The sequence below is a fragment of the Rhinolophus hipposideros genome, assembly GCF_964194185.1.
Source record: "Rhinolophus hipposideros genome assembly, chromosome: 10".
In the NCBI taxonomy this organism is placed as follows: Eukaryota; Metazoa; Chordata; class Mammalia; order Chiroptera; family Rhinolophidae; genus Rhinolophus; species Rhinolophus hipposideros.
Genome location: NC_138056.1, coordinates 13,222,135 through 13,249,070, shown reverse-complemented (window position 1 = coordinate 13,249,070; position 26,936 = coordinate 13,222,135). Strand labels below are relative to the sequence as shown.

At 37.3% G+C, this 26,936-nt stretch overlaps 1 protein-coding gene across 3 annotated transcripts in view; it reads left to right on the top strand.

Moving 5' to 3' along the window:
* CSTPP1 (centriolar satellite-associated tubulin polyglutamylase complex regulator 1) overlaps positions 1–26,936 on the top strand; it is a 157,570-nt gene that overhangs the window by 56,189 nt on the left and 74,445 nt on the right. For all 3 annotated transcript variants that reach the window (XM_081064881.1, XM_081064879.1, XM_081064880.1), the window contains exon 3: positions 7,709–7,839. In XM_081064881.1, the coding sequence (XP_080921007.1) occupies positions 7,709–7,839 (131 nt within the window). The remainder of the gene's footprint in view (positions 1–7,708; positions 7,840–26,936) is intronic.

The following is a 26,936-nucleotide window of genomic DNA, read 5'->3' as shown; positions in this document are numbered from 1 at the left end:
ATAACATCTTGAACAAGAACAAAGGATGGTGGTTTGAGAATTACTCGCTAGACTTTGAAACGAGAGAATTGATAAATGTAATACCTCCAGTTCTTGAGTGGGGTGGTATGGAAGAAGGGATTTGTAACATTTAAGGGATCCATAAAAATAGTGTTGTGTTTTCAGTGAAATCTGCAGGTGATACTAATGGGAACATGTGGGGGATTCTAGTGAGAATAAAGGATGACGTAAAAGGACCTAAAAGCTATAGCTATAGGTAGGAAATAGAATAGAATTTACCTGAAAATGTTGTCTGTTGCTGTACAAAGCACAGATATGCAATGGGTGGGAAAAACCTGGAAGGAAATTAGTATTGAGTTGAAAAAGCTAATGAAGAAAGCTGACAAGAAAGCAGATGAGAATATGATACGTGATCTGGCAGTAAAACAAAGTTTCTGAGGTCTGAAGGTAGAGAATCACATTGCAGGGAAGGAATGGCAGGTTCTGTCTGCAGATGACAAAGGGAACCTCACCTGCAATACTCAACTCAGCTTCGGTAGAAGAAAATAGTACAGACTGGGTGAGCCCGTTAACAAAACAGACATGGTGGTGGAAAGATAGAGCTGAAGAGAAAGAAACAACAGATGACAGGGTTAGAGACCACGAAGAATGTGAGATGTATGTAACATGTAGCAGGCGATGAGATATAATAGAAATACTGCAACATTCGAAAGAGGAACAGTCTTTGTCTAGAAATTATTCTCTGTAAGGCTAGTGATGTTTCCCCTGAGAAACCGTGAAAACACGATTACTCTGGATTTCAAGTGAAATTAGGCAAGCTCCTGGAAGTTCTGTTATCGAGAGAGAGCGCTATTTACAGGCTTTGTAGGAATGAGACAAATGAGAGATTTATGGTAAGTGTTGTTTTAAAAAGAAACTTTATTACAAAAATTTAGCATACAGTAATAACATTGCAGACTATTTTGGAAGACAGAGAAAAAAACAATTATAAGCCAACAGCCCTAATACAATTAGTAAATATAATTATCTTAAATTGTTAATCATTTTCCTTATGCAAATCTACTTTGATGCAGTTAAAATTATAATGTACGTGCAATTTTGTTTCCTGCTTTTGTATAGTGTGTGAAAAACACTATACAAAATTTTCTAAATTGCTACACTGTCTTTTTATCATTTAAATTTCTACCATGCTATAAAAGGTATGTATATAATAATCTTCTCCTAGTGCTCTACGCATTGATTTTCCCATACTTTTTTCTATTGGTATGGAGTAAACAACCTTATAGGAGAGATGTTTCTTTCCACTTAAAATTGCAAGAGGTAAGCAGATGTGAATGAATCATCTTGCATCTCCACTGATACTCAGCGAAAAAGGAGTTGATATGCAATTGGGAGTTTACCATAGCATGCCAATCCTTGAGCAATACGTTGTGAAGTTCGAAGTCTTGAAAAAGGAGTTTGAAACATTTTTAACTCTGGCAGGGGGCCTAACTGAATTATAAACAGAGATCCAACGGAAAGCAGTTTACTTTCAGGAAGCAGCGTGAAAGAACTAAGTCCTCTACTTATCTTTTTTGGGGAGAATTTGCTTAGAGATCATCCTTCCTGGAAACACTCTTCTATCCCCTTAGCATCGGCTCAGGGTGGGACAAGTGCTTTAAGAAGATACTTGCTGGGGTTTGATGACAGAAGAGCCCTTGGTGAAGTAACCAAGGAAGGAAAATTTAGCATTGCTTATACTTATCACTACAGAAGCTTTGCACAGCTCTCGGGCCCATAAGACTGTCTCATGAGTTTTCTCTTTAAAATGCAGTAAAATAGGATCTCACTGATGTCATGGTCTGAAAACTAGTTCTGCTACTGAGGATTACTCAGTCAGGCAGAAAAAAGTCTTGGTATGAAATGCCAGTGCTTAAGGCATTAGAGTGAACTGATAAGCTGATGGAGTTGTTTTGCTGTTGCAGAAATTATGAACCTCGTTCTTCACCACAGTGGCAACTCAGTTTTCACAAATTGGTCCACCTATCCCTAGAGAGTGACTGAAGGTAGATTAGTCCTTGTTGGATTTCTTCCTAAATTTGGGATTTTTTTTTTTTTTTGGAAGCCAAAGATCTTGGATATTCAACTTCTAATTTAGCCAATACTGGGAATGAGAAGATGAAGAGGATTTGAGCCCCTTGCAGTGTGGCAGATTTCTGTTTTCTATACTGCTTTCACTTATTTCTTCCTGGCCAACAGAGAAGCTACAATCCATTCACCTGGTGCATATCTATGGACAGAACCTTATTTGAAATGTACCGTCTGTTAAAGCCACACTGTCCTATTTCTCCCTGGATACAGGATCATGTTGTTCATTGGCTTTTAACTGTATTAGGTGTGTTGTATGTTTGAACAACACATAACAGCCCAGTAGAAAGATAGAAGTTTTTAGAAATTCAGCATTAAACTTTTGTGCAGAAGCTTCTTTGTAGCACTAAAAGCAAGAAATCGGTGTGAGGTGAACTCTGTTCAAGTGTGCTGTCTAAAGTACTTCGGAGTTCTGCAACGGAGACCGAGCTGACATATTCTGCTGATTTCTCTCATCAAGTTACCATTGCCACATTCTGTTGCAGATAGGCAATGGAAAGAAAACATTTATGGGCTTTAGGCTTCGTCTGAATTTCACAAGGACAGAGAGAACAAATCCAGGGACCATTAGTTCAGGGGACCAAATCATGCCACAGGAACATATCTTTATAGAGTTTGGTGACATTTTGAAAAACAAAACTCCAGTCTGCCAATTTTGCCAGTTCCATAGTGAGAAATATGCCACAAAAGTTTTTCTTTTCTTTGCCCTCCTACACAAAATACTTTTTTCCTTCTGCTTATAGAAGTAACAAAAGGTTATTTTAGAACATGATTGTTTCTAAGGTGTTTTGGATCTTTGATCTCATTTATTTTTCAGAAGCTAGTCCATATTCTGTGTTCATATCACCTTGGTATGGCCAGTTTGTGCTACATAATTGGATGTGATGTGTTCTCATATTTTTTTCCAGTAGATCTGTTTAGGATTCCTTGCAAATAAAGCTCATTTCAAAATAGCAGAAGAAATCCCCAATCCTAATAGAAGAAATCTGCTCTAATGAGCTGTTCTGGTTTTTAGAAAGAAAAAAAGGAGATAAGAGAATGGCCTAAGAAGACTCTAAACTGTGACAGTCACATTTAATCATGTGGGTCAAGGCTCACAGGCCATTTCCAGTTTGAGTAAGAGCAAGGAGTATCTGGGAAGATACGGAGTATTGTAGGAGCTTTGAACGTTTGCCTCTTGGCACATTGAGAACGAGCTGGAATATTTTAATTGGTCCTTTTGCTCTTTATTACTTTTACATGTGAAATGCGAGTGACTATGTTATAGATTTATTATTATTAAATTTATATTTAATTCTATCCTTGGTAGTCCTTGAGTTACTGGCTACTTTGCCAAAGTAATTTAAATAAATTCTGGCTTTTTCCGATTCGATGTCCAAAACTAAGATGTTTATGTGGAATTGACACCATAAATGAATTCTTAAAACTTACATCTTTAGTTTTCAGGAGAAAACAAATACTACTTAAATAGAATTCTGTATGACTTTTTCTGAATAAACAGCATTAGCTGTTAAATGAGAAAATGAAATTATATCAAGAACGCACACTAGCTTAACATGTTTACAAATGTCTGATTATTAAATCATTAATTTTTAATGATTAAACACAGATCCTGCTGCATTTTCTTGATATGTTACTGCAGAGGTAATTAAATATTAAGCTAAAATGGGAATAGTATGGAATTTAATTAATTATTTTCTTGTTAAAATCAATTTAGGAGATACTTGCACTCAGGCCATTTCATTTTAATAAATTATACCTTTTTAAGATAGGTATCATTCACAAAGAAATTTTCATTTTGATGTCTCTGGTTCTCTTGTGGCCAGAGGATCCAAAGAGATTTCCTGAACTTCTTATTCATGACAGCTTAAAAAAAAATCGTCAGATCCCTATGAATTGGAAAAAGAATATCTTTGTTATGCTACCTTTTGTATAAGAAAGATGGGAAAATAAGAATATGTGCAAGTATTTGTTCACATGAGAAAAAAATGCACATGTGAAGAATAAACCAGAGACCAATGAATTTCATTAGCTACAGGGCATTGTTGGAAATCGAATGAAAAGATAAAAGGGAGGGCAGGGGAAGGTGACACTTACTTTTGGAACTATGTTAATATTTCACATAGGCAAGATATCTATATCTATGTCTATATACGTGTGTGTGTGTGTGTGTGTGTGTGTGTGTGTGTGTGTAATCAGCGAGAATGAGGGGCCCTAAAATTGAATACATACAGAAATAAGTGAAGCGGACATCTTCACTTATGTACTGGAGGGAACTGGGGAGACTAAGTAACTTCTGAACACAGTATTTGGACTGTATACCCTCCTCAGGCTGAAAACAATTCTAAAGTATTGAACTGTAATTAGGTGAGGCTGCTTTTTCACAGAGGCATGGGTGAGCAATTGCTGTACATTTTAGGAATGAGCAAATAAGTAGAAGTATATTATGGAGAATGAGAGCCAGATTACTCACAGTGAGAAGAGGAAATTTCAGATATAAAAATGGGAAGAATAGAACGTACCCTATAACAATGAACTGGAATTGAATCAGTGTAACTCATGGGTTTCAATATATGTAGATAGCGAGATATATAGAAAGTGAATATAGGTGTGTGTGTGTGTGTGTGTGTGTGTGTGTACATGTAGAATGTGTGTACGCATAGAGTGTGTGTATACAGAACTTCATCTATTTCTTTACTCTGTTTTCTGAGAGTCTGGAAGTAATGACACATTTGGAGAAATAAGCACATCCAGCATCTACCTACCTAGATCTTGTTTTCTAAACACTGTTTTCTACTAAAAGCAACTTGGGCTTCTTGGAGAAATGGCTGGTTTCAGAATGAAATAGGGAAAGAACAAACTGAGCCTGGCACATCTTATTCTATCAGAAAGGAAGGAAGCGATCAAAATTGTGTGAGCATGTCAAAAGGACGTAGTCAGCTTATAGGGGCTTCCATAGCCAAATCTGGGATAATTTGAACATCAAAATAAATAATGATAATAAAGGATTATAACCTATTGAATAGAGTAAGAGTCCATGAGTCCAGAATGATATAAATAAATAATGAATGAATAAGAAAGGTAAGCTCTTTCTAACTGTAGAAAGTCAACTTATAAATGTAGATGAAATGATGTAACTAGGCAGAAAAAGCCACTTGGCAAATCCATCTTAATTGTTAGTGCTTCTGGTAAGAATTATCAATAGATGCCAAAACTAGTAAATGAAAGTTTGAAGACTAACAGTATTTTCTACCGCCTCCAGATATCTCCCCACAAGATACTGATTAAGTATATCCTAACTGCTTACTCCGTAGAACTTACAGTCTAGTATGGAAAATAAGTTCAGTAACTTTAAAATAAGGCAGCAAATTGTGAGTATTGGGGTGGCCGGTTAGCTCAGTTGGTTAGAGCATGGTGCTGGTAGCACCAAGGTTGCCGGTTCAATCCCCACATGGGCCACTGTGAGTTGTGCCCTCCTTAAAAAAATAATTAAAAAAAAAATTTGTGAGTAGGGAGGTGATGCGAATTGGGCCTGGAAAGTGGAATCAGGAAAAGATTTCATGTAAAAACATGGCATTTGAGATGGTCCTGAAAGATTAGATACAACTTTAACAGATGGAGGAAGGAAAAAGATACTTCAGGTTGAAGAGAAACAGTAAAGTTTTAAGCAATATTGCATTTTCTGTTTTTTCCTTAGAGCCATCTTATCTAAAGAATTATCGCTGATTATATGAAGATCCTCTATTAACTTTTTAGAAAAAGGGATTATGACCTCTATACTGACCAGCTGCCATCCTAATCAAACAGTTCTAATTATTTTTAATTAAATGTGAATTTTATTGGTATGAGTTATCTAAAGGTAGTACTGTAAATACAATTATAAATCTTTTTGTATTCAATATTACATGCTCTTGTTCTATCAATTTGTTTTATAAAATTCCTCTTTTATAAATTCTTGTGTAAATTTTTACCTATCTGTACAATGAGACTCAGCCAGATTCTTTAATGCATAAACTCTTCCCTGGCTTTAAAAAAAGATATTTTTAAAAAGCTACACTCTCTAGTGTTATACATAAGGATATACATTCTCTAGTGTTAGTTCCTTTGCAGCCTAGACCGTGACCCAGACACCAGCTTTTCTCCCTTGTGGGGTATGAAGTACACGTTGGGACTAATTCTTTGCTGGATAGCTTCATAAATTGAGGCTAGAATGTTATCATTTGAGACTTCGTTTGCTAGAAATGTGGCCTACTCCATTTACCTATAACAGCTCATTTGTTTTCTTTTTTTTTTTCATTTTCCTTTGCTCAAGACAAGAGTACTGCCACAGACTACGTGGTTAGGTTAACACTTTCATTGCTTTAAAAAAAATCTCTCTTCTAACCGAATGCTTTGCCAGGTATTGTCCTCATACTTTCTCATAGTCTTAGAAGTAGATTCCTACGCTACTTTTCCATGAGGGAAGAAGAATGTGTACATCGGTAATAGTAACAGGAAGAGGTTAATTTTATTCTAAGTGATAACACTCTATTTTAAAGACAGATTGCACACTTCCCTCTGAACTTGGTCAGGGAAAAGAAAAATGGAATACATCGCTCCTGACATTTTTTTCCTGTTCAGAGGTTCAGATTTCTCCTCCCCTACCCCCCTTAAATGGTCAACAAATGAAAAGTGACATTTGGAATTACCACTGTCCCTCTGTTGCTTGCCATCTTCAGTTGAATGTCTGCTTCTCTGTAAAGATTAACACATTTTCCACTCATGATTTGTCAGGGAATTTAGGATTTTTCTGGAACCTGAAGTCTGCCTTTGGTAGTGTTGATTACTGGATAATTGCCTACTCTTTGGTGGAATTTCCATTGTTAGGTTAGCCAGGCTCTCCAGCCTTTATTTCTTTGGCAGAAGAACCCAAAGGCAATGGAGAATATTTTTTTCCCCTTCCCCAGCCCAGCTTAAACAGTGATTCACTTGGGCCCTGGGGCTTTGCTTCGTACTTTCAGTCAGGGGCCACTTTCTACCTTTGGTAGTATTATTTGCCCTTAGTGTTCTGTTTGGAACCTTTTATGTCCTCTGGCACATGGCTTTTCCTCTGAGGTTATTGTCAGAGATGTATGCAACACCGCCGCCACCCTAGAATGGACAATCTAGTTATGTCCCATAAGCCATGTTCTTATAGCAGCTGACATAAGTCAGAGAGAGTACAGAGAGAATATCTTTAAGGAAACATAATTCCAAATCTGGTAGAGGGAGAAGTATTCTCCAAAAAAGATCGGAATGCCGATGTCATCCAATTAAAGACTGAAAGATTTCCCTCTATCTGAGGTGCTCTAGTGACTGATTAAAATTTCCTCAGTGTGGGTAGGGAACACTCAGAGGACTTGGACTCCGACAGTTTTCAGAGGGATATGGTTCTGTAAAGAGACTTCCTTACAGAAAGACTTGGTCTAATCAGAGTTTCGTTGGAGAAAAAATGTTTCCCCCTTTCTGGTAGTGGTTCTATCTGGTCTTGATTTTTCATTCTCATTTCAGCCTTCCATAACTGTCCATCTAATGATGGTTTCTTGATTTTTTCTCTTTGCAGTTTTAACAGTGTGTGTCAGGGCACCCACATTCTCTTTCGGGAATTCAGCTTCATCCAAGCCACCCCTCACAATAGAGCCTCGTTCTTACGGGCCTTCTGGAGGTGCTTCCGAACAGTGGGCAAAAATGGCGGTAAGTCTTCCCAAATTCTTTTCTTGCCTTCTTTTCTTCCTTCCAAATTCCTATTTTTCTTTTGTTCTTATAAATACTGTTTGAGTGCATGCTAATCTAGGCGCTAGGCACACCTTAGTTTTGAGGAGCCATTTGTCTTGTGTCACCACCATCCCCATCACTAATGAGCATAGGAAGAGCCAAGGGTAGCACTTTCCATGTAGTAATTCATTGACTCTTCGCAGCACCTCTCTGTGGCAGACACTGTAACCCTCATTTTGAAACTAATGAAACTGAGGATCGGAGGGGTTAAGTAACTTGGCAAGGTTAAACAATAAATGCTGGGACCGGATTCATACCCAGGCAATCTGGCTCCAGAGCCTTCGCTCTTGACAAATATTAAAATACCATGCAGTAAATTCAAGAAATGATGTGAATACAAAGAAGGAATGAGATGGGGGATACTATTGTTAGAGAAAGGGGAGAGAATGGGTCAGAAGGTTCTCCTGAGAACTGGCTGTTTGATCTAAGTTGGGAAGAAAGAGTAGGACTTACCCACATGGATAAAGGGGAGAAGGGCATTCTAGGTAGAGCACGTGTTGTGTAGAAGCATAAAAGACCCTGGAATATTTAAGAAATTCAGAAGATCAGAATGGCTAGAGTGTGAAGGAAGTGAGGGGAGATGGGCCTGTAATGAAATAAAAAAGTCAGGTCCTGAAAGATCGTTTTCTCCATAAAAAAGAAGTTGGATTTTAGACGGAAGAGTGGTGTGATGATATCTGAGTTCTAGTAAGAACATTCAAAAGGCACTGTGGAAATGGCTTAGAGCAGCGGTGTCCAAACTGTGGCCCGCGGGCCAACTGCAGCCCACGATCCATTTTTTATTGGCCCGCAGCAAATTCCAAAAATATATTCAGTTCACTTAAATAAACCAGGTGAGACAATACGTACTTCACCTCGAGCGAGTGGCCCAGCTGTTTGTGTGTTTTACCCCATATGGCCCTTGGTGAAAAACGTTGAAAATAGTTTGGACACCCGTGGCTTAGAGGGTAAGGCTGGAGGCAGGGAGCACAGTTGGGAGACTTGTATTATTTAAAGTGAGAGGTAACAAGAGCCAAAACTAAGGCAACATGCTTTGGGGATGGAAGGAGTACTTTCAGAAATAGAATCCACAGGATTTGGTGACTTGGTTTGTCATGTAAGGTGAGAGAGAAGACCACTGATGAATTTCGAGGTAAGTGTACAGTTCTGGAGCATTATATATACGCACATTGTTCTGAAACCATCCCTACCATTCATCTCCAGAACTTTTTCATCTTCCCAAACTGAAACTCTGTACCCATTAAACATGAACTCTCCATTCTCTCCTTCCCCCAGCCCCTGGCAACCACTATTCCACTTTCTGTCTGTATGAATTGGACTATACTGTAGGTATCTCATATTGGGGGACTCACATAATATTTATCCTTTTGTGAATGACTTATTTCACTTAACATAATGTCCTCAAAGTTCATGCATGTGGTGGCAAGTGTCAGAATTTTCCTCCATTTTAAGGCTAAGTAATAATCCATTGTATGTGTATACCTTTTTTTATTTATTCATCTGTTGATGGACACGGGTTGCTTCCACCTTTTGGCTAATGTGAGTAATACGATATGTTAAGTTTTAAAAAAATTGGTATTTCTTTGGGACACAGTTAAAAAGCTTCAGTAAGCAGAAGGAAATATAGGTCAGGTTCTAGAAATACAGATTATGGGAAGTAGAATAAAGTTTATTAGAGTAAGTTTTTCATTTTACCTTAAAAATCCTTGGGAAAAGAGCTAAGTGCACTAGAAAATGCAAGTCTTTATATTTGCACACTTTTGGTTTGGCGTATTCTGATTATATTCTGCAGGCAATGTTAAGAGAAACACTGATTGAAATGTCTTTATTGAGACTTTATCGTGAGGAGATGAAGGGCAAAAGATACCCACTGAGAGCTTCTTTTTCAAAATGGCATTAGATTCTTCCCTTCAGAATACTAAAATAGATTAAATTGCTCCAAAATGTTCAGATTTAGGATCTCTACATCAAAACCTTTGTTCATATCTGTTCGTAGTCCCATCTTCACATGTGTGTTATTCCAAATTCGCATTGAATCCCTTTGAGGCAGTTTCTTTGGTGATCCTAACTTAAAGTAGAGGAAAGCCTAAACTATTTCCTCATTCATTCAACAGGTATTTCTGGTAGACTTGCCATGCGCCTGGTACTGGGGATAGAGTCTGTGAACAGGTATACTCCCTGTTGTCGTTGAATTTGTAAGATTTCCTGATCCTGCTCTAAGGGATGATACTGCTACTGTATATACAGCTTCTGAAACTTTGTTTTCTAAAACTCCTTCTACTTAGTATCTTATTAGATCATTTCCACTATCCTAAGAAATAGGTAAAGTAGGTATTACTGTCCCCATTTTATAAATAACGAAATTGTACAACTCGTACAACTGCACAGTGGATGAGTAACAAAGTTGGGAATAGAACTCAGATTTGCTAACTTGCTTATGCGCTCTTTCCACTATTTCTACTGCTCCAATCAGATATGGCTTCTGTGACATGAACTCTAGAGGTCATCCATCTCAATTACACTATTGTGCAAGAAGTCCTGAGTGTACTGAGAATAGCATTATCTCCTTTATAGAATATATATACTAGTGGGCAAAAATCATTGTGACCCAATTTTCCCCCCTTCTTCTGCCTACACCCTCCCGCCCCCGCCCCGTTTCAAGCCGTTGTTTCTCAGTCTAGTTGTAGGACACAGCTCTCTGGCCCATGCTGGTGTTATGAGCCTCGCGCTCCCCCCAGCTGAGGCAGTCGGTCACCAGTCATCGGTGGGCCACTCACGGCAGCTCTCACTGGCTGCTTGTGATGGTGGCTGCCAGCCACTGACACTGGCCACTGGCTGCTCATGGCAGCACACGGCAGGTCCCGTCAAACCTCCGGCTGCTCGTGGCAGCCCAGCTCCAGGGAGAGCCATTGTTCACAATCTTAGCTGTAGAGAGTGCAGCTCACTGGACCATGTGGGAATCGAACCGATGACTTTGGCATTAGGAGCACGGTGCTCCCACCACCTGAGCCACCGGGCCAGTCCATAACCCAATTTTAAGTGAACTAACTACCTCAGAAAACTCATTGGTCTCTACATAAACAAAACTGGGAGCTGTGAATGTATGGTGAAGTTTGTACAATTTCATCAGAACCTGTCCTTCCCAATCCAGTCAGTAAAAATGTGTTGAATACTCAATACTATGTTGAAGAATGGTGCATTCAGCTAGAACTGGTTTCTGTGAAATAGCACATGGACGTAACTATGGAAAACAGTTTTTAAATATCCTTAATTCTTTTCCTGATTTAGAGGTGGGGCCTCTTCAAGAATTTATTTACTATCACAAGGGATCCATATAGCATTTGGACTCGAAGCAGATGTGGGTTTCTTTATCTTTCTCAAAGCAGCTGCCCGTGGTTTATCCAGCTGCTGAAAGAGAGCACGTCCAAGTTCTCTCTGTTTCTTCTGTGCCATAAACACAACCTAGATTTTATGCTGGATATTTAGTGCTGTGCTTCCTAATCAGACAGCCTCTGATTTCCTAAAGACCCAATGTAACATTTGTGTCTAGGTAATCCTAAAATATTTGGTTAAATAGTTTTAATACGTTCTCAGTTTCTTCCAGGAAACTTGAGAATATCTTTCAGTCCCAGAATGTGTCAGTCCCCAATTTGAATCCAAAATGAGCAAAAACACTTAGAGGCAAGGTTCCAAAGGAAAGTATTTATTAAGCCCCGTTTTTTCATTTATAATGCCAAGTACCAGACTCCTACTCAGTGAAGCTGCTACTCCGTTATCCTCCTGCAGATAACTTCCTTAGAACATCATGTACATATTTTAGCATTATCAAGAGGAAACTAACTCTTTTGGGAGGGAGCAATAGAAGAGCAGAGTTCCAGCATAACATATCCAAACGTGAAGCCACCTGTAGAAAACTTAAGGACCTGATCCCTTCTGGCAAGAAACAGTTTATCCAAGTTTTTAGCAAGTACAGGGATACAGTGTCATTTCTGCATATCTGAGTCTTGAATGGTGCTAATTTTTCTATGTCTGAATTTCAAATAACCTCACAAAGACTATAGTGAACCTCTTGCTATTGAGACAACTTTAGACCTGGAAGCAAAAAGATCTATTCATGTGCAGTAAGCTTTTAGAACTCAGCTTCTCACTTTGGTATTTCTTTGAATGTAGGAAGATTAATCTGAATTTTCCAAGTCTGGCAAAGACTTGGAAATTCCCTTGAAGTAAATCTTCACTTCTGTTTAGGGATATTGGCTCAAAAGAGCTTTTTTCTACAGTTTATTTGCACAGTTCATTAGAATTTAATTTTGAGCTTTGTGCTTTTACCAATGAATATAGATAGATAGATAGATAGATAGATAGATAGATAGATAGATAGATAGATAGATAGATGATAGATAAAATACTTCCTCATCTTCCCATGAAGAAGTGCTTACTAAGGGACTTATCCTTCCATAAGCAACTAGAAAAATAAAGTATCTGAAAATGACTGCTTCAGACATTGGACAACAGTCAGTGCAGGACTGTGGTTCCTGAGAGCCAGTTGCTAAGCGACAGTACAGGAAAGATTGTCAAAGAGCCCGGCAATGTTTGACTGTTGAGGAGTTGAGTTGAGGAGGCAACGAATGGGGCTTAGGGAGACCAAGGTGGCCGGAATTTGCATGGCAGAACACCAGGGACGAGGGAGTTGCTTGGTGAGCTCTGTAGAGCTCCAAGTGGATATTTGAGTCTTTGGTTACAAACTCGGCACATGTGTGGGTTGGAAAAAGAACCACCAGGAAACAGAAGGCCAGCAATTCCTGGAGTATACACGGGGCTAGGAGTAGTTCACACCTCCAACAGCCAGAGTGGCGAAACCTCAAAATACACAGGGCACTGGCATTGGATAGAGTTCTCGGCAGCTTGAAAGCAAAAAGGATTAAACCGATCTGCATGTAACGTAACTGTGTGCCCAAACAAAATTAATACTCCTTAAAGGAATTCAATAAAATCCAGCACTCAACAACATCAAATTCAGTCTGGCATCCAATTAAAAATTACCAGACATTAAAAGAAGCAGGTAGATATGACCCATATTCAGGAGAAAAATCAATCAATAGAAACACAGACCCAGAAATGACACAGATGATAGAATTAGGACCTTTAAACAGTTATTTAAATCATATAAATATGATCAAATATGTGAAGGAAAATATGAATCTGATTAGGAGATAAATGGAAGAGATTAAAAAGATCCAAATGGAATTTCTAAACACAAAAAATACAGTATCGAATGAAAATAATGGTAAAATAGACATTAACATTTAAGTGCTTCCTATGTAGATTATCTAATTTTTCTTCACAACAATCTTGTGTGGTAGGTAGATACTTTCATTATCTTCTTTGTATAGAAAATGAAACTGAGACTTAGAAGTTAAATATCTTGTTCTAGGTCACATCTCTAATAAGTGAAAAAGTCAATGCCAGTGAAGCCAGAAAGCTGACTAGAGAGTGTATTGTTTTCTTAATGCGTTCTCCATCAGATGGTGTATGAGGCTTGAAATACAAATGAGTAAATGGCAATCCTTGTCTTTAGGGAGCTCGTGTTCCAGGAGAAGAAACAGAGTAGTCTAGAAATAGTTTCCGTAGAGTATAAGTGATTATCAGAGCCATGTATAAGATTCAGTGATACTAGTACAAGGCAGGGAATAGTTCCTGCAGAAGCTGGGGAAGGCTGTAAAGTTGCAAAGACAGTTGGCATGGACCTTGGAGTAGTCAAAGCTGTTAAGCAAAGAAGAAGTACATTCTAAAAAGAAAAACAAGATTCTTGAAAGTATGATGACATGAAACAACATGGTTCCTTTGGGAAACGCTAAGTTCATGTGGCTGGTGCTTGCACATAAGAAGGAAACATCACAGTCAGTCAGTAGAAACATGCCAATTTGTGTGTTATTTTCACATGTGACACTGACAAAAGTATGGAAAATAAAATGGAAAGCAGGTGGTAAGACTGAAGACAAAGACCAGTTAGAACAGGAAGCGGCATGGAAGTGAAGAGCTATTTAAGGAGCTGGTTTGACAGGACCTGCTCATTGATTGGGTGTGAGGTGTGGGAGATGAGTCAAGAATGAAGCCAGAATCTCAAGTATTGCCAGGTTCATCCCTCCTTCTCTGTTTTCCTTTCGTTTTTTTCTCTCCCTCTTTCGCCTTTTATGTTTTACTCTGAATTCACTGTGGTTTTGTCTCCATAGTCTAGGTATATTCATTCAATCAACAGACTTGTGTGTGTCAGTTGCTCGTGATAAAGCAGTGAGTAGAAGAGACAGAAATTCCTGCTCTCATGAGTTGTGGTCTAATAATCTGAGATTGGGGAAAAAAATCCCTGTTTTTATAAAAGGAGCTCACATAGTAGAAATCAGGGTATGGCAGTGGGTCTCTATGATCATACGATAAAAACTTACTTTTTCTGAAAATACCTAACGTTATAGTGGGTGAAGTGATCTCAAGGGAAAATGAAGACAATGTAGGCTGAAATAAAGCTTTTGGTCCGATTTCTCCGTGTCACTGCCTCAAACTTCCACTTGCGTTTGCTCGTCACTGGTGGTGATCCTCAGCAGTAAGAACCATTGTGTGAGGATTAACAGAGCCTACTTCAGGAGTGGGAAGGCTGTCTTGTTTAAAATATTAAAGAGTATTTGTTTCTTTTGTCTTTTTTAAACAAACAAAAATCCTTTCATGTAATTTCTTCCCTCCAATGGTTCCCTCTGGCCAGTCGTCTTCACCTGCTCCCACCAGTGCTTCACCTCTCCTCCTTTTCCCCACAAACCTTCTGTGGCCCATAAACACTTCTTCAGCCTCAAAGTCCTATTTCCTAGCTCCCATTTCACTTATTCTCAGTTTCTAATTTTCTCTTCTTTTTTTTTGTTTTCATTTTTACTTCCTTCATCAGGATCTTTTCTCCAGGAAGAGCATTGATATTTGATGTCCCCTCAAATTTTTCACCTCACTGCCTTCAGTAACTTTAATCTTTCTCTCTATTTTATTTTCCCTTTTTTCTATTTCAGTTATTTGGGGCTGTCATACATGTCACACAAGCATTCGTGGAATGCTTTAGTCACCACCTCCTGCCCCACCCAACCCTCCTCATGCTCCATGCATAACACCCTTAGGTTGCCACCCTCTCTTTATCCTTTTAGGTCTTAGTTTAAAGGTCAGCTCCTTAAAGAAGCCTTCTCTGTGACTCCCTGTCTCATCTGAATTAGATCCCTTCATTATTCTTTTTCAAATTGTCCTGTAATTTTTAGTCATATCATTTATTACAGTTTCTGACTAAATTTGTAGTTTCTGACTACAGTTTTGGATGACTCTACGTAATATCCATCTCCCTTATTAAATTGTAAGCTTTATGAGGGCAAGAACCTTGTTTGTTATGCCAAATAACTATATTCCTAGCACCTAATATACATAAATGATTTCTTTTGTCATTTAATGTGAAGGCTCATCATTTCCTAATCACTATACAAATGATAAATTGTTGAATGGATTATATTATCGTCTCTTTTATTAGAAGGTAGGGTTGGTTTTGAAAATCTGTTTTATACTAACTTCAAATTGTATAGGAGCCTTGATTTAAAATAATAATAGCTACGACTTATTGACCACCTACTATGTGCAAGGCACTTGCATGTTTGAACTTCATGTTCAAAGTGCCCCACAAAAAACTGGCCTGTTCAAAGCTATACTATATTAAATGACACCTAAGTAAAATAGTTAGTACCCACTAGTGCTTCCAAACAAGGATTAGAAAGATTTAGATCATGATATGTATGCTAACTTTACATTGGTGAGGATCTGACTAGTAGTAACGCCTTTCCTTCTTTTGTATTCTGGATCTAGCCTTTGTGCTATGAAAGAGATCACAAGCTAGTGGTTAGCTGACTACACGTGCCTTGGCCCACAGATATGTTTTCTTTGGCTTGCAGTATTAAAACTATTTTTTTTTCAATTAGGTGCCAACATTTAACATAAAAATCTCAATTCAGTTTCACTTAAAGAATGGAAAAATCCTCCCAGTACCATGCCCACATTCCAACAGGGAGACAGTTCGCCAGGGCAGAGGTGCAGCTGCTGCCTTCAGACCGGGCATGTGGCCTCAGATTTACCACCATCCCCAGCTGCTCTGCTTTCTCTGCTTACGTTTCCTGCCTGGCCTCTGGAGGCATCTGAGTTTGCTACCATGGCGAGAACTTCTTGGTCCATTTATAATCTCTTGAAAGGTAGAGTTACACTTTTGATTCAGAATGAGGAGTCAGGAGCTTATTTCTCAACTAGATTCTCTTTTTCTTTTCGCCTTGTTATCATGATGTCTCAAAAATTTTTAGAAATATATGGTGATGGAAGGAGAATTGACTCTGCGTGGTAAACATACAATGTGATATATAGATGATGTATTACAGAATTGTACACTTGAAACCTATGTAACTTTATTAAATGTTGTCACCCCAATAAACTTTAATTAATTAATTAATTAAATTTTTAGAATTACAGGGGACCTTAGAAGTCATCGCATCTTCAAACTAGGTCTAGGGATTTTTTAAATATATATATATTTTTCTCTTTATTGTGGTACAATATGCACAACATAAAATTGACCATCCTAACCACTTTTTAAATTGAAAAATCTTTTTTTGGTGGTAAAACGTAAATAACTTAAAATTTACCATTTTAACCATTTTTAAGTGTACAATTCAGTGACATTAACTACATTCACATTGTTGTGCAACCATCACCACCATCCACCTCCCTAACTCTTTTCTTCCCAAACTTAAACATTTTACTCATTAAAAAATATCGCCCCATTACTCCCTCCTCTATCCCCTGATAACCAGTGTTTTACTTTCCATCTCTATGTATGTGACTATTTTAAGTACCTCATAACTGAAATCGTACAGTATTTATCCTTTTGTTTATGACTTACTTCACTAAGCGGGCTGTTTTCACAGTTTGTCCTTGTTGAATTTCATTCCTTTCTATGGCTGAATTATATTCCATTGTGTATTTATCATGTTTTGTTTATCCATTCATCTGTCAATAGACACTTTAGTTGTTTCTGCCTTTTAGCTAGTGAATAACACTGCTATGAACATGGGTGTACAAGTATCTGTTTAAGTAACTGTCTTTGATTTTTGTGTATATGCTTAAGGAGTGGAATTTCTGGATCATATAATTCTGTTTAATTTTTCAAGAAACTGCCATACTGTTTTCCACAGTGGCTGCTTTTGTCGTTTAATATGACACAGTGGCATTTAATATGACACACTGTTTTCCACAGTGGCTGTACCATTTTACATTTTCACCAGCAATTCACAAGGGTTCCGATTTCTCCAGATCCTCACCAACACTTGCTATTCCCTGCTGTTTTGATAATTAATAGGCATCCAAATGGGTGTGAAGTGGTATCTCATTGTGGTTTTGATTTGCATTTCCCTAGTGACTACTGATGTTGAACATCTTTTCATGTGCTTATTGGCCATTTGTATATCTTCTTTGGAGAAATGTCTATTCAGATCTTTTGCCCATTTTTGAATTATATTGTTTGTTTTTTGTTGTTGTTTGAGTTGGAGTTCTTTATGTATTCTCGATATGAATCTCTTATTAGATATATGATTTGCAAATATTTTCTCTCATCCTGTAGGTTGTCTTCTTGCTTTTTTGATAGTATCCTTTGATGAACAAAAGGTCTTAATTTCGATGAAGTCCAATTTATCTATTTTTTTTCTTTTCTTCTCTGTGCTTTTGGTGTCACTCGTATGTGTATTATCATTGCCAAATCCAGTATCATGAAGACATTGGATTGTTTTCATCTGAGTTTTATAGTTTTAGGCCCTAAGTTTAGGTCTTTGATCCACTTTGAGTTAATTTTTGTATAAGGTGTAAGGTAAGGGTCCAACTTCCTTCTTTTGCATGTGGATATCCAGTTTTCCCAGAATCATTTGTTGAAAAGACTTGTTGAATAGTTCTTTCCCCAATGAATGGCATCCTTGGCACCTTTGTTGAAAATCAATTGAGCATACATGTGAGGGTTTATTTCTGGGCTCTCTATTCTGTTCCAGTGGTCTATAGGTCTGTCTTTATGCCAGTACCATACTGTTTAATTACTGTGGCTTTGTATTAAGTTTCAAAGTTTCAAAGTTTGAGAAGTTTGAGTCCTCCAACTTTCTTCTTCTTTTTCAAGATTGTCCTGGCTATTTGGGGCCCCTTGCAAATCCTTATAAATTTGAGGATTGGCTGTTCCATTTCTGTGAAAAAGGCTGTGAGAATTTGGATAAAGATTGTCTTGAATCTGTAGATGCTTTGGCTAGTACTGACATCTTAACAATGATAAGTCTGCCTATCCATGCACATAGGCTATCTTTCCATTTATTTAGATCTTCTTTAATTTCATTCAGCAGTGTTTTGTAGTTTTTAGTGTGTGAGCCTTTCACCTTCTTAGTTAGATCTATTTCCTATTTTATGGCCAAAGTATTTTATTGAAAATATGAAAATATTGTAAATGGAACTGTTTTTCTTAGTTTCCTTTTCACAGTTTTCATTTCTAGTTTATAGGAAAGTAATTGATTTTTATACATTGATTTTGTTTCTTGCATCTTTACAAAATTCATTTATTTGCTGTAACAGTTTGTGTGTGTGTGTGTGTGTGTGTGTGTGTGTGTGTGTGTAATTTTTAGGGTTTTCTACATAGAAGATCGTGTCATTTTCAAATAAAGATAGTTTTACCTTCTCCTTTCCAATTTGGATGCCTTTTATTTCTTTTTCTTGCCTAATTTCTATACTATGTTAAATAGAACTGGCAAAAGCAGGCATCCTTGTCTTGTCCCTGATGTTGGGAAAAAGTTTTCCAGTGTTTGGCTTTAAGATAAAAGCGTACCAAGAAAATTGTTATTCATACGGATAACTAGCTGCAAATACTAATACATTTTTAACATCTTTATATACAATAATATTTTTTAGTTATATTTATATTGATTCAAATACTCAAAAAGGAGCAATAGTAAATTTTTGTGTCAAAGCTGAGTTACTGACATATCTGTCACAGTTCTAATTGATGAATAATCACTTTGGAGAAATCAATGAATGATTTTCTCAGCTAGTTTAAAAATTTTATATTTTGAAGAAACATAAGTGTATCTTACAACATCATATATGAGTTGTTCAATGGTGTTATTTCTTAAAAAGATCACATACCTCAGAGGCTGATGTGGATTGAATTGTGTCTCCCAAAATTCATATGTTGAAACCCTAACTCCCAATGTGACTGTATTTGGAGGTAGGCCTATAAGGATATAATTAAGGTTAAACGAGGTCATAAGGGTGGGCTGCTGATCCAATAGGATTAGTGTCCTTATAAGAGACACCAGACTGCCTGCCCTTCTCTCCACCATATGAGGACACAGTGAGAAGGCGGCCATCCTTACGCATAGTTTCAGCACAGAGAAATTAATTTTGTTTTGCATGTTGAGTCCAAATCCTGTTTTGATTCATCACTAACATTTTATCTGAGCTGCCTGTGGCAGTGTTGTAAGCCTAAATTGAGCTATTCAGTTTGTTTAAAATATCAGTAAGAGTTCCAAGTTAATAAACCTATATTTAATGGATTTACTTAAGGTAGAAATATTAGTAATTTCTTATTTTATACTGTTTATATTGACTATTGTTCTGACAACTGCCTTATGTCAGCCAGAAAACTTGAGTACAAAAAAGAAAAAATTCTGATGTCACTGCTGATATCTCTGCAAATAACTCTGAAAGGTCTGCAGTTTAAAAGCCTCCTCTTGATATCAACAGTCTGTACCAATTTGTGTAACATTATCCAATCGTGTTTTGAAAAATGCTTGCACAATTTTAACCGCTCGTATTTATCACCACAACATTCGATGACGTTTTAAGACCTTGTCTTTTACATGATCCACTACTCCATACATTTTTTCCTGCCATTGCTTTTCCAACCCCAGTACAATTGTTACCACTTGATTTGTTAGTATCTTAACACTTAAAGACTTCTATTTTATAATTATCAAGCATTTTCTAAAGTAATAACTCTGGTTCCATAACCACATTAAATAGAAACAAGTGAAAGAAGAGTTTGATAACATCTATACTCTCACCCAGCAGAATTTAAAGATTTTGTGTAATCTCAGCCTTTATGCTAAATGACACATTTTACCATTTCAAATATATATATTTGTGGAGCAGGAGAAACTCCACAATGAATTAACCTGAGAGCACAGGTTGATAGTGTCACTATATTAAAATTTATTATGTAACGTACGAGTATTTCAGTGTGCATTTTCTTACAGATTTTAAGTAAAAGTATGTTTTAATAAGAAAAGTATTAAAATTAAACATTTATAGAGCATTACAAATGCCTGTGAAAAATTCTAGACTTCTGTTTGAAAACTACTGATGTACTTCAACCCTTATCCCTTTGTCCAGATACTGTATAAAACGGAGGCCCCAGGTCGCCCAGCTAGTTGGTAAATTCATGTCTTTTGACTCTCAGTCAAGTGCGCTTGCCATTAGATTCAGGTGTTCTTGCCCTGATACTAAATGAACATGAATATATTTTATGTCATTTAGTCTCTGAGATCAGTGTGTAATTTCCCAGTCTAAATGTAATCAAAGTAGTTAAGGCAGAAGAATGTCTTGTAATTGTATGATTTTACATCTTCTTTCGTTGTTTTACAGATGGAATAAAGGTAGCTAAAGTTCTTTAATTTGTTTTCAAACTCTTTAATTTTAAGTTTCATTTTACCAGTCTTCAAGAGAAAAAATAAAGTTATTCCATCTTTTATTTAAAGTCTTAAAATCATGATTATTACGGAGGGGAGTGAAGTACTTGGTTTACTGCACAGTTCACTCTTTGAAGGACATAATAAGCAGAATTTGGAAGTTCTTAGAAAATACAACCAAGGAATTCTTTGGGGTTTTTTTTGAGATTTTTATTAAAATAGAGCTAAGATACAATATTATATTAGTTTCAAGTATACACCATAGTTACTTAACATTTATATACCTAAAGAAGTGATCACCATAAGTACAGCACCCATCTGACACTGTATCACGCTCTCATAACATGATTGACTGTATTCCCCATGCTGTATCTCATATCCCCATGTTTTGTTTGTTTTATACCCGGAAATTTGAATCTCTTATTCCCCTTCTCCTTCTCCCTTCTTTTTAAATTTTTCAATTACAGTTGACACTCCACTCATAATTATTTTATATTAATTTCAGGTGTACAGCATAGTGGTTAGACATTTATATAATTTAAGAAGTGATCCCCTAACTGGTACACATTTGGCACTATGCACAGTTACTGCCATATTATTGACTATGTTTCTTATGCTTCATTTTACCTCACCATGACTATTTTGTAACTACCAATTTTTACTTCTTAATACCTTCACTTTTTTCACCCTGTCCCCCAAACCCTCTCCCATCTATCACCCCAATAAATCTAATACCTATCTGACACCATACATAGTTAATATGTTGACAATATTCCTTATGCTATGCCCTACCGTGTTTCCCCGAAAATAAGACCTAGCCAGACAATGAGGTCTAATGAGTCTTTTGGAGCAAAAATTAATATAAGACCCCGGTATATTATATCATATCATATTATAGACCCAGTCTTATATTATACTAAAATAAGACTGAGTCTTATGTTAATTTTTGTTCCAAAAGACGCATTAGAGCTGATTGTCCAGCTAGGTCTTATTTTCAGGAAAACACGGTACATCCCCATGACTACTGTGTAACAACCAATTTTGTCTATAATCCCTTCCCCTTTTTTGACCCACACCCTCAACCCCCTCCCATCTGGCAACCATCAAAATGTTCTCTGTGTCTGTGAGTTTGTTTCGTTTTGTTTGTTGGTTTATTTTGTTCTGTAGATTCCACATATAAGTGAAATCCCATTGCATCTGTCTTTCTCTGTCTGACATACTCCACTCAGCACAATACCTTCCAGCTCCATCCATGCCACTGCAGATGGCAAGAACCCATTCCCTTCCATGGCCAAGCAATATTCCATTGTATATATGTGTCGTATGTACCATCTACTCTTTATCTATTCATCCATAGACAGACACCAAGGCTGCCTCCACATCTTGGCCATTGTAAATAATGCTGCAATGAATACATGTATGCACAGGTCCCCTTGATGTAGCATTTTTGGTTTCTTTGGATAAATATCCAGAAGTGGAATTACTGGGTCTTTCTTTGTCTCTGGTTATAGTCTTTGTTTTAAAGTATGTTTTGTCTGGTATAAGTATTGCTACCCCAGTTTTTTCATGTGTGTGTGAGTGTCTTTTAATTCCATTTTCATTAAATATCTTTTTCCATTCCTTTATTTTCAGTCTGTGTGTGTCTTTCTATCTGAAGTGAATCTCTTTGTGGGCAGCATATGTAAGTGTCTTGTTTTCTTATCCATTCAGCCACTCTATGTTTTGATTGGAGCATTTAAATCCATTTACATTTAGGTAATTATTGATAGGTATGTTGTTATTGCCATTTTATTATTCACATTATTTGCTTATTTATTTTTCTGTCTTAAATCCCTCTAACATTCCTAGTAATGCTGGTTTGGTGGTGATGAACTCCTTTAGCTTTTTCTTGTCTGGGAAGCTCTTTATCTGTTCTTCAATTCTAAATGATGACTTTGCTGGGTAGAGTAATCTCGATTGCAGGTCCAAGGGGTTTTTTTTAAAGTTAGACTAAAGTGAGACTTTATGAGATGTTATTAAGCCTATCCTCTAAAGTGGATTTACTGGAAAATGGAATGGTATCTCTTAGGCTTCAGAAATCTCTTGCTCTCATGGTTCTGTTAGAAACAAAAGTAAATGGCTAAATTAAAGTTTACACACTATGGGTCAAAATGAAACCACCTTAGGTTAAAGATGTCAATTTAATAAACCATATTCAAATTTGGTTGTTTTGGTGGATTTTAAGCTGGAAGTATATAAAAGCAAGTATAAGTAGTGTTGAAAATTTAATCTTTTCCAGTTTTATTTTGCTTGGCATACCCTGATTGTCATTCCCACTGCCACCACCTGACCCTAATTTAGAACTCTAATTAAACACATCAGAAAAGTTGTCAAAAAGACAGATTCCTTGATTCTCCAGCCTATTGAATCAGACAGATTCTCCAGCCTACTGAATCAGAGTCAGCGAGAGAGGGACCTGGAAATTTATTTTTTAACAAGCATTTCAAGTGATTCTTATTATCGCCCAAATGTGGGAAACATTGAATAACTTAACTTTTTTTTTTTCTTTCTCCAGTCCTTGCTACATCAGCAGTTTTCAACCCTGGTTGCATATCAGGTTCACTTAGGGAGCTTTAAAAAATATTAATGCCAAGACTAGTTAATCAGACTATTTAATCAGACCAAATTAATCAGAATCTTTTCAGTTGAGGCCTACTCATTTTTTAAAACGTTTTCGATAAAATTTTTCTTATTTCAGTATAACATATGTAGAGAAATGTTCAAAATAATAAATGAACAGCTCAATGGATTTCTTCAAAAGAAACATACTCATGTAATGTCCATCCGGATAAAGATAGAGAACATTCCCAGGTCCCCTGCCAGTCATTAGCCCCCCTCTCAGGTAACCACTAGTCTAACCTTTAGCACCGTAACTAGAGGTGCCTGATTTTGAACTTTGTGTAGCCAGAACCGTAGAGCATGCACTCTTCGATGTCTGGCTTATTTTGCTCAATATCGTATTTCTGGCTTGTTGTTGGGTTGAGCTACAGTTTGTTCTTTGTCATTGTACATAATTCTACTTTATGTATAAACCACAGTTTACGTATTCTACATCAGGTGGCACTTGGGTTGTTTTCAGTTTGGGGCTACTACAAATCAGGTTGCTATAAAAATACTTTTATATGTCTCTTGGTGTATGGATTTCTGTTAGGTGTGTACTTAGGAGTGGAATTGCTGGGAATGTATATATTCATCTTTAGCACATACTCCCAGATTTGCAAAGTGATTGTTGTTTAACTGCAGTTTATGAGAGTTCCTATTGCTCTGCAACTTTTCGTGGGGCCCACATATTTGAAAATCCCTGCAGGTGATTCCGATATACATTGAAGCTGGAGAACTACTGCATGACCTTTTATAAATATAATTCTGTGAAGCACAGGCCTGGGCTTGTCACCCCTGCCTGCTAATGAAATATGAATTCCATTATCTTACATTTTAGGCCCCTCATGATCTACCCCAGCCTGTCCAGGCCCTGCTCTCCGACTCGTAGTCTGTCCTCTCACCACACAAAAACATTCACATCCCCTCAAACGCTCCTTTAGCTTTTCCCCTTGCACACCTTTGTTTCTGCTTTTCCCTTCTTGCCTTCTTTTACCTCCATTCAAACGTGATCTCTCTTATGGCACGTAATTATCTTACTTTACATTTAGTTCCTGGCAACAATATATAGAATCTCTTTACTAAGATATTGCATAGGGTTAAGAATTAATCCATTTTTATGACTTTCCTGCCTCCCCATCTAGATTGTAAATTTGTGCTGTCAAGACTTCAGAGTTAAGTGGCCCTGGCTTCAGGTGGCCTTTTTATTGTATATTGCTATGTGACCATGGTCAAATTCCTTTTTCTAGGCCTTACTTTTCTCATCTGGAATATGGATCGTACACAGCTTCAATATTGTAAAAACTAAATGAAATAACGGACTAAAGCATTTAATAATTTTGGCACATAATAGCTGCCCCATCAATGCCAGTTGATGTTGTCATTGTTGTATCACTGTTGGCTCCTTAAGGCCTGTAACAGCATATTTTCTCTGAATCTCCACTCAGCGCCTTTGCTTGTTCATATTTTTGAACAAGTAAATGATGGGTGAATAAGTCAATAAATGCCAGCTGGATGATCGAATGGGCCATGCTTATTTATAGTCCATTTCCAATAAGTTCAGCCTGTCTTGGAAGGAGCAGTTGAAATTTCAGTTTAACCATCAGATACACACAGAAAGTAGGGCTTTTACTAGAAACTTAAAAACTATATTTAAAAGGCCAAATCCCCAGTTTAACCATACAACAGCTGCTCTCCTTCTGCTGCCAGGAAATAGGGAAAACCCTCCAAGAGCTGTTTGCTGTTTGTTTGTTCGTCTCCTAATAAACATGCCGTGACTTGGGGAGAGCACACACTTCCCCTGCAGGCAAGCGTGGGTTTGGGACGTTGCATGTAGCAGCAGTAGGAAGAAATCCCCCACTCAGTGGGAGAGGTTCTTACAGGGTCTGGGCTAAGCTTATTTGCAGTTTTGCTGAGTTATTTACTAAGATGAAGGGACTGGGTGTGGCAGGTCTGAAATTCCTCCTGGGAAGTCACTTCAAGAATCTCCTTAATTTCCTCACCCTTCATCTTTGTTCTCTGGCTTTGGTGTGAGGGTGCAGTCAGTCGCACCCAGTTGGCTGCTGTTCCCAGCACTGAATTCTTTGAAGCCGGCTGTTGCAGCCAAGGATTCCCTACCCTGTTCTTTTCCTCTTGCCCTGATTTAAAAAACAGTTCTGGAAATTCTCGTCTGGCATGGAGATTGATGAGAAGGAACTCTGTGGTTTGCAAGCTGTTTTTCTAGATACATGGGACCAAAAAGGACCTTTAAGAGCTTTAGATTATCATTTTTCAAAAACCCAATATTGATGAACTTTACATGAACAAATTATACAAAGTAGGCTCTGCCATCACCACTATCATTTAAAAGTATTTTAGTGCTGAGAGGCTGTACAAATGAGAGGAAACTGTTACCAGAGAGCATTTATCACTACCTCCATCACTTGTAGGAGGAATGTAAGGATGTATTAGCTGATTGAAACTTCAGGAAAGATGTGTAACAAAACGTACAAAGATTAATGGGTAGTCCACAAAAATGTTTACCAGATGACCAATATCTTTTAAAATATGAACAAATAAATGAATTTACCCGTGTTATAATCACAATGGGTCTGATGAAAAATGAATTGGTAGTCCAGTGTTCAAAACCTTATTTGTCATGCTAATTGGCCAATAATGCCTTGGAAGCATGTATCTACTTTTAAAATAAAATTAAATTCAGGAAGCAATGATGGACAAGGAAGTGATAAAATTCTAAGCAAACACTTAAAATCTCCATTTATTGTCTCAGTTGCGGAACAGCATGATAGTATAATACCATCTGTATAAAATTATATATTTTTAAGTCAGTATAGGTTTATATGCATACAAATATGTTTGTAAAGAGGTTTACCAAACTGTTGTTAGTGGTTTTTCCGCTCATTGCTGGGATTTCACTTTTTTCTTCACACTGTTCTGTATTGTTTGAGTTTTTAAATAATGACCATGTAACATTTTTAGAATCACATTAAAATAAAGCTAGTTTTATTTGGATTTTTTTAATTATTATTATTTTTTTTGAGCATCTGCTATGTGCCCAAAGTGGTACTCGGAGTTCTGAGATAAAGAAAAGAAGGCTGTTGGGGGTGGCGGGTTAACTCAGTTGGTTAGAGCGTGGTGCTGATAACACCAAGGTTGCCAGTTCGATCCCCACATGGCCACTGTGACCTGCGCCCTCCTTCAAAACAAAACAAAACAAAGAAAAGAAGGCTGTGGCCTGGCCACAATCTAGTTGGGAAGACAGTTAGAGGGGGGTATGGTGTAAAGTTTAATCAGGTGTCAAAATATGTTATTCAAAGAAGTGCTGCAGGCCACCAGGAAGAGGAGAGGTCAGCAGAAGCTGTCACTGAAGAGAGGAAGCCCCTGTTGGATCTTAAAAAATGGGCAGAATTTGACTAGGAGGAAGGAACAGGGCGTTTTAGACAACTTGAGCACTGAAGTGATAATAATAATAACAGTGTTTGAACAGATAGCAAGGAAACCAGCTTATCTAGAATAATAAGCAAATATGATTTGTGGTAGAGAAATTTGCTTCATTGCCAAGTTTATTCCATAAGATATCTGTGATATATTGCAAACTATGTTTTAGTATAC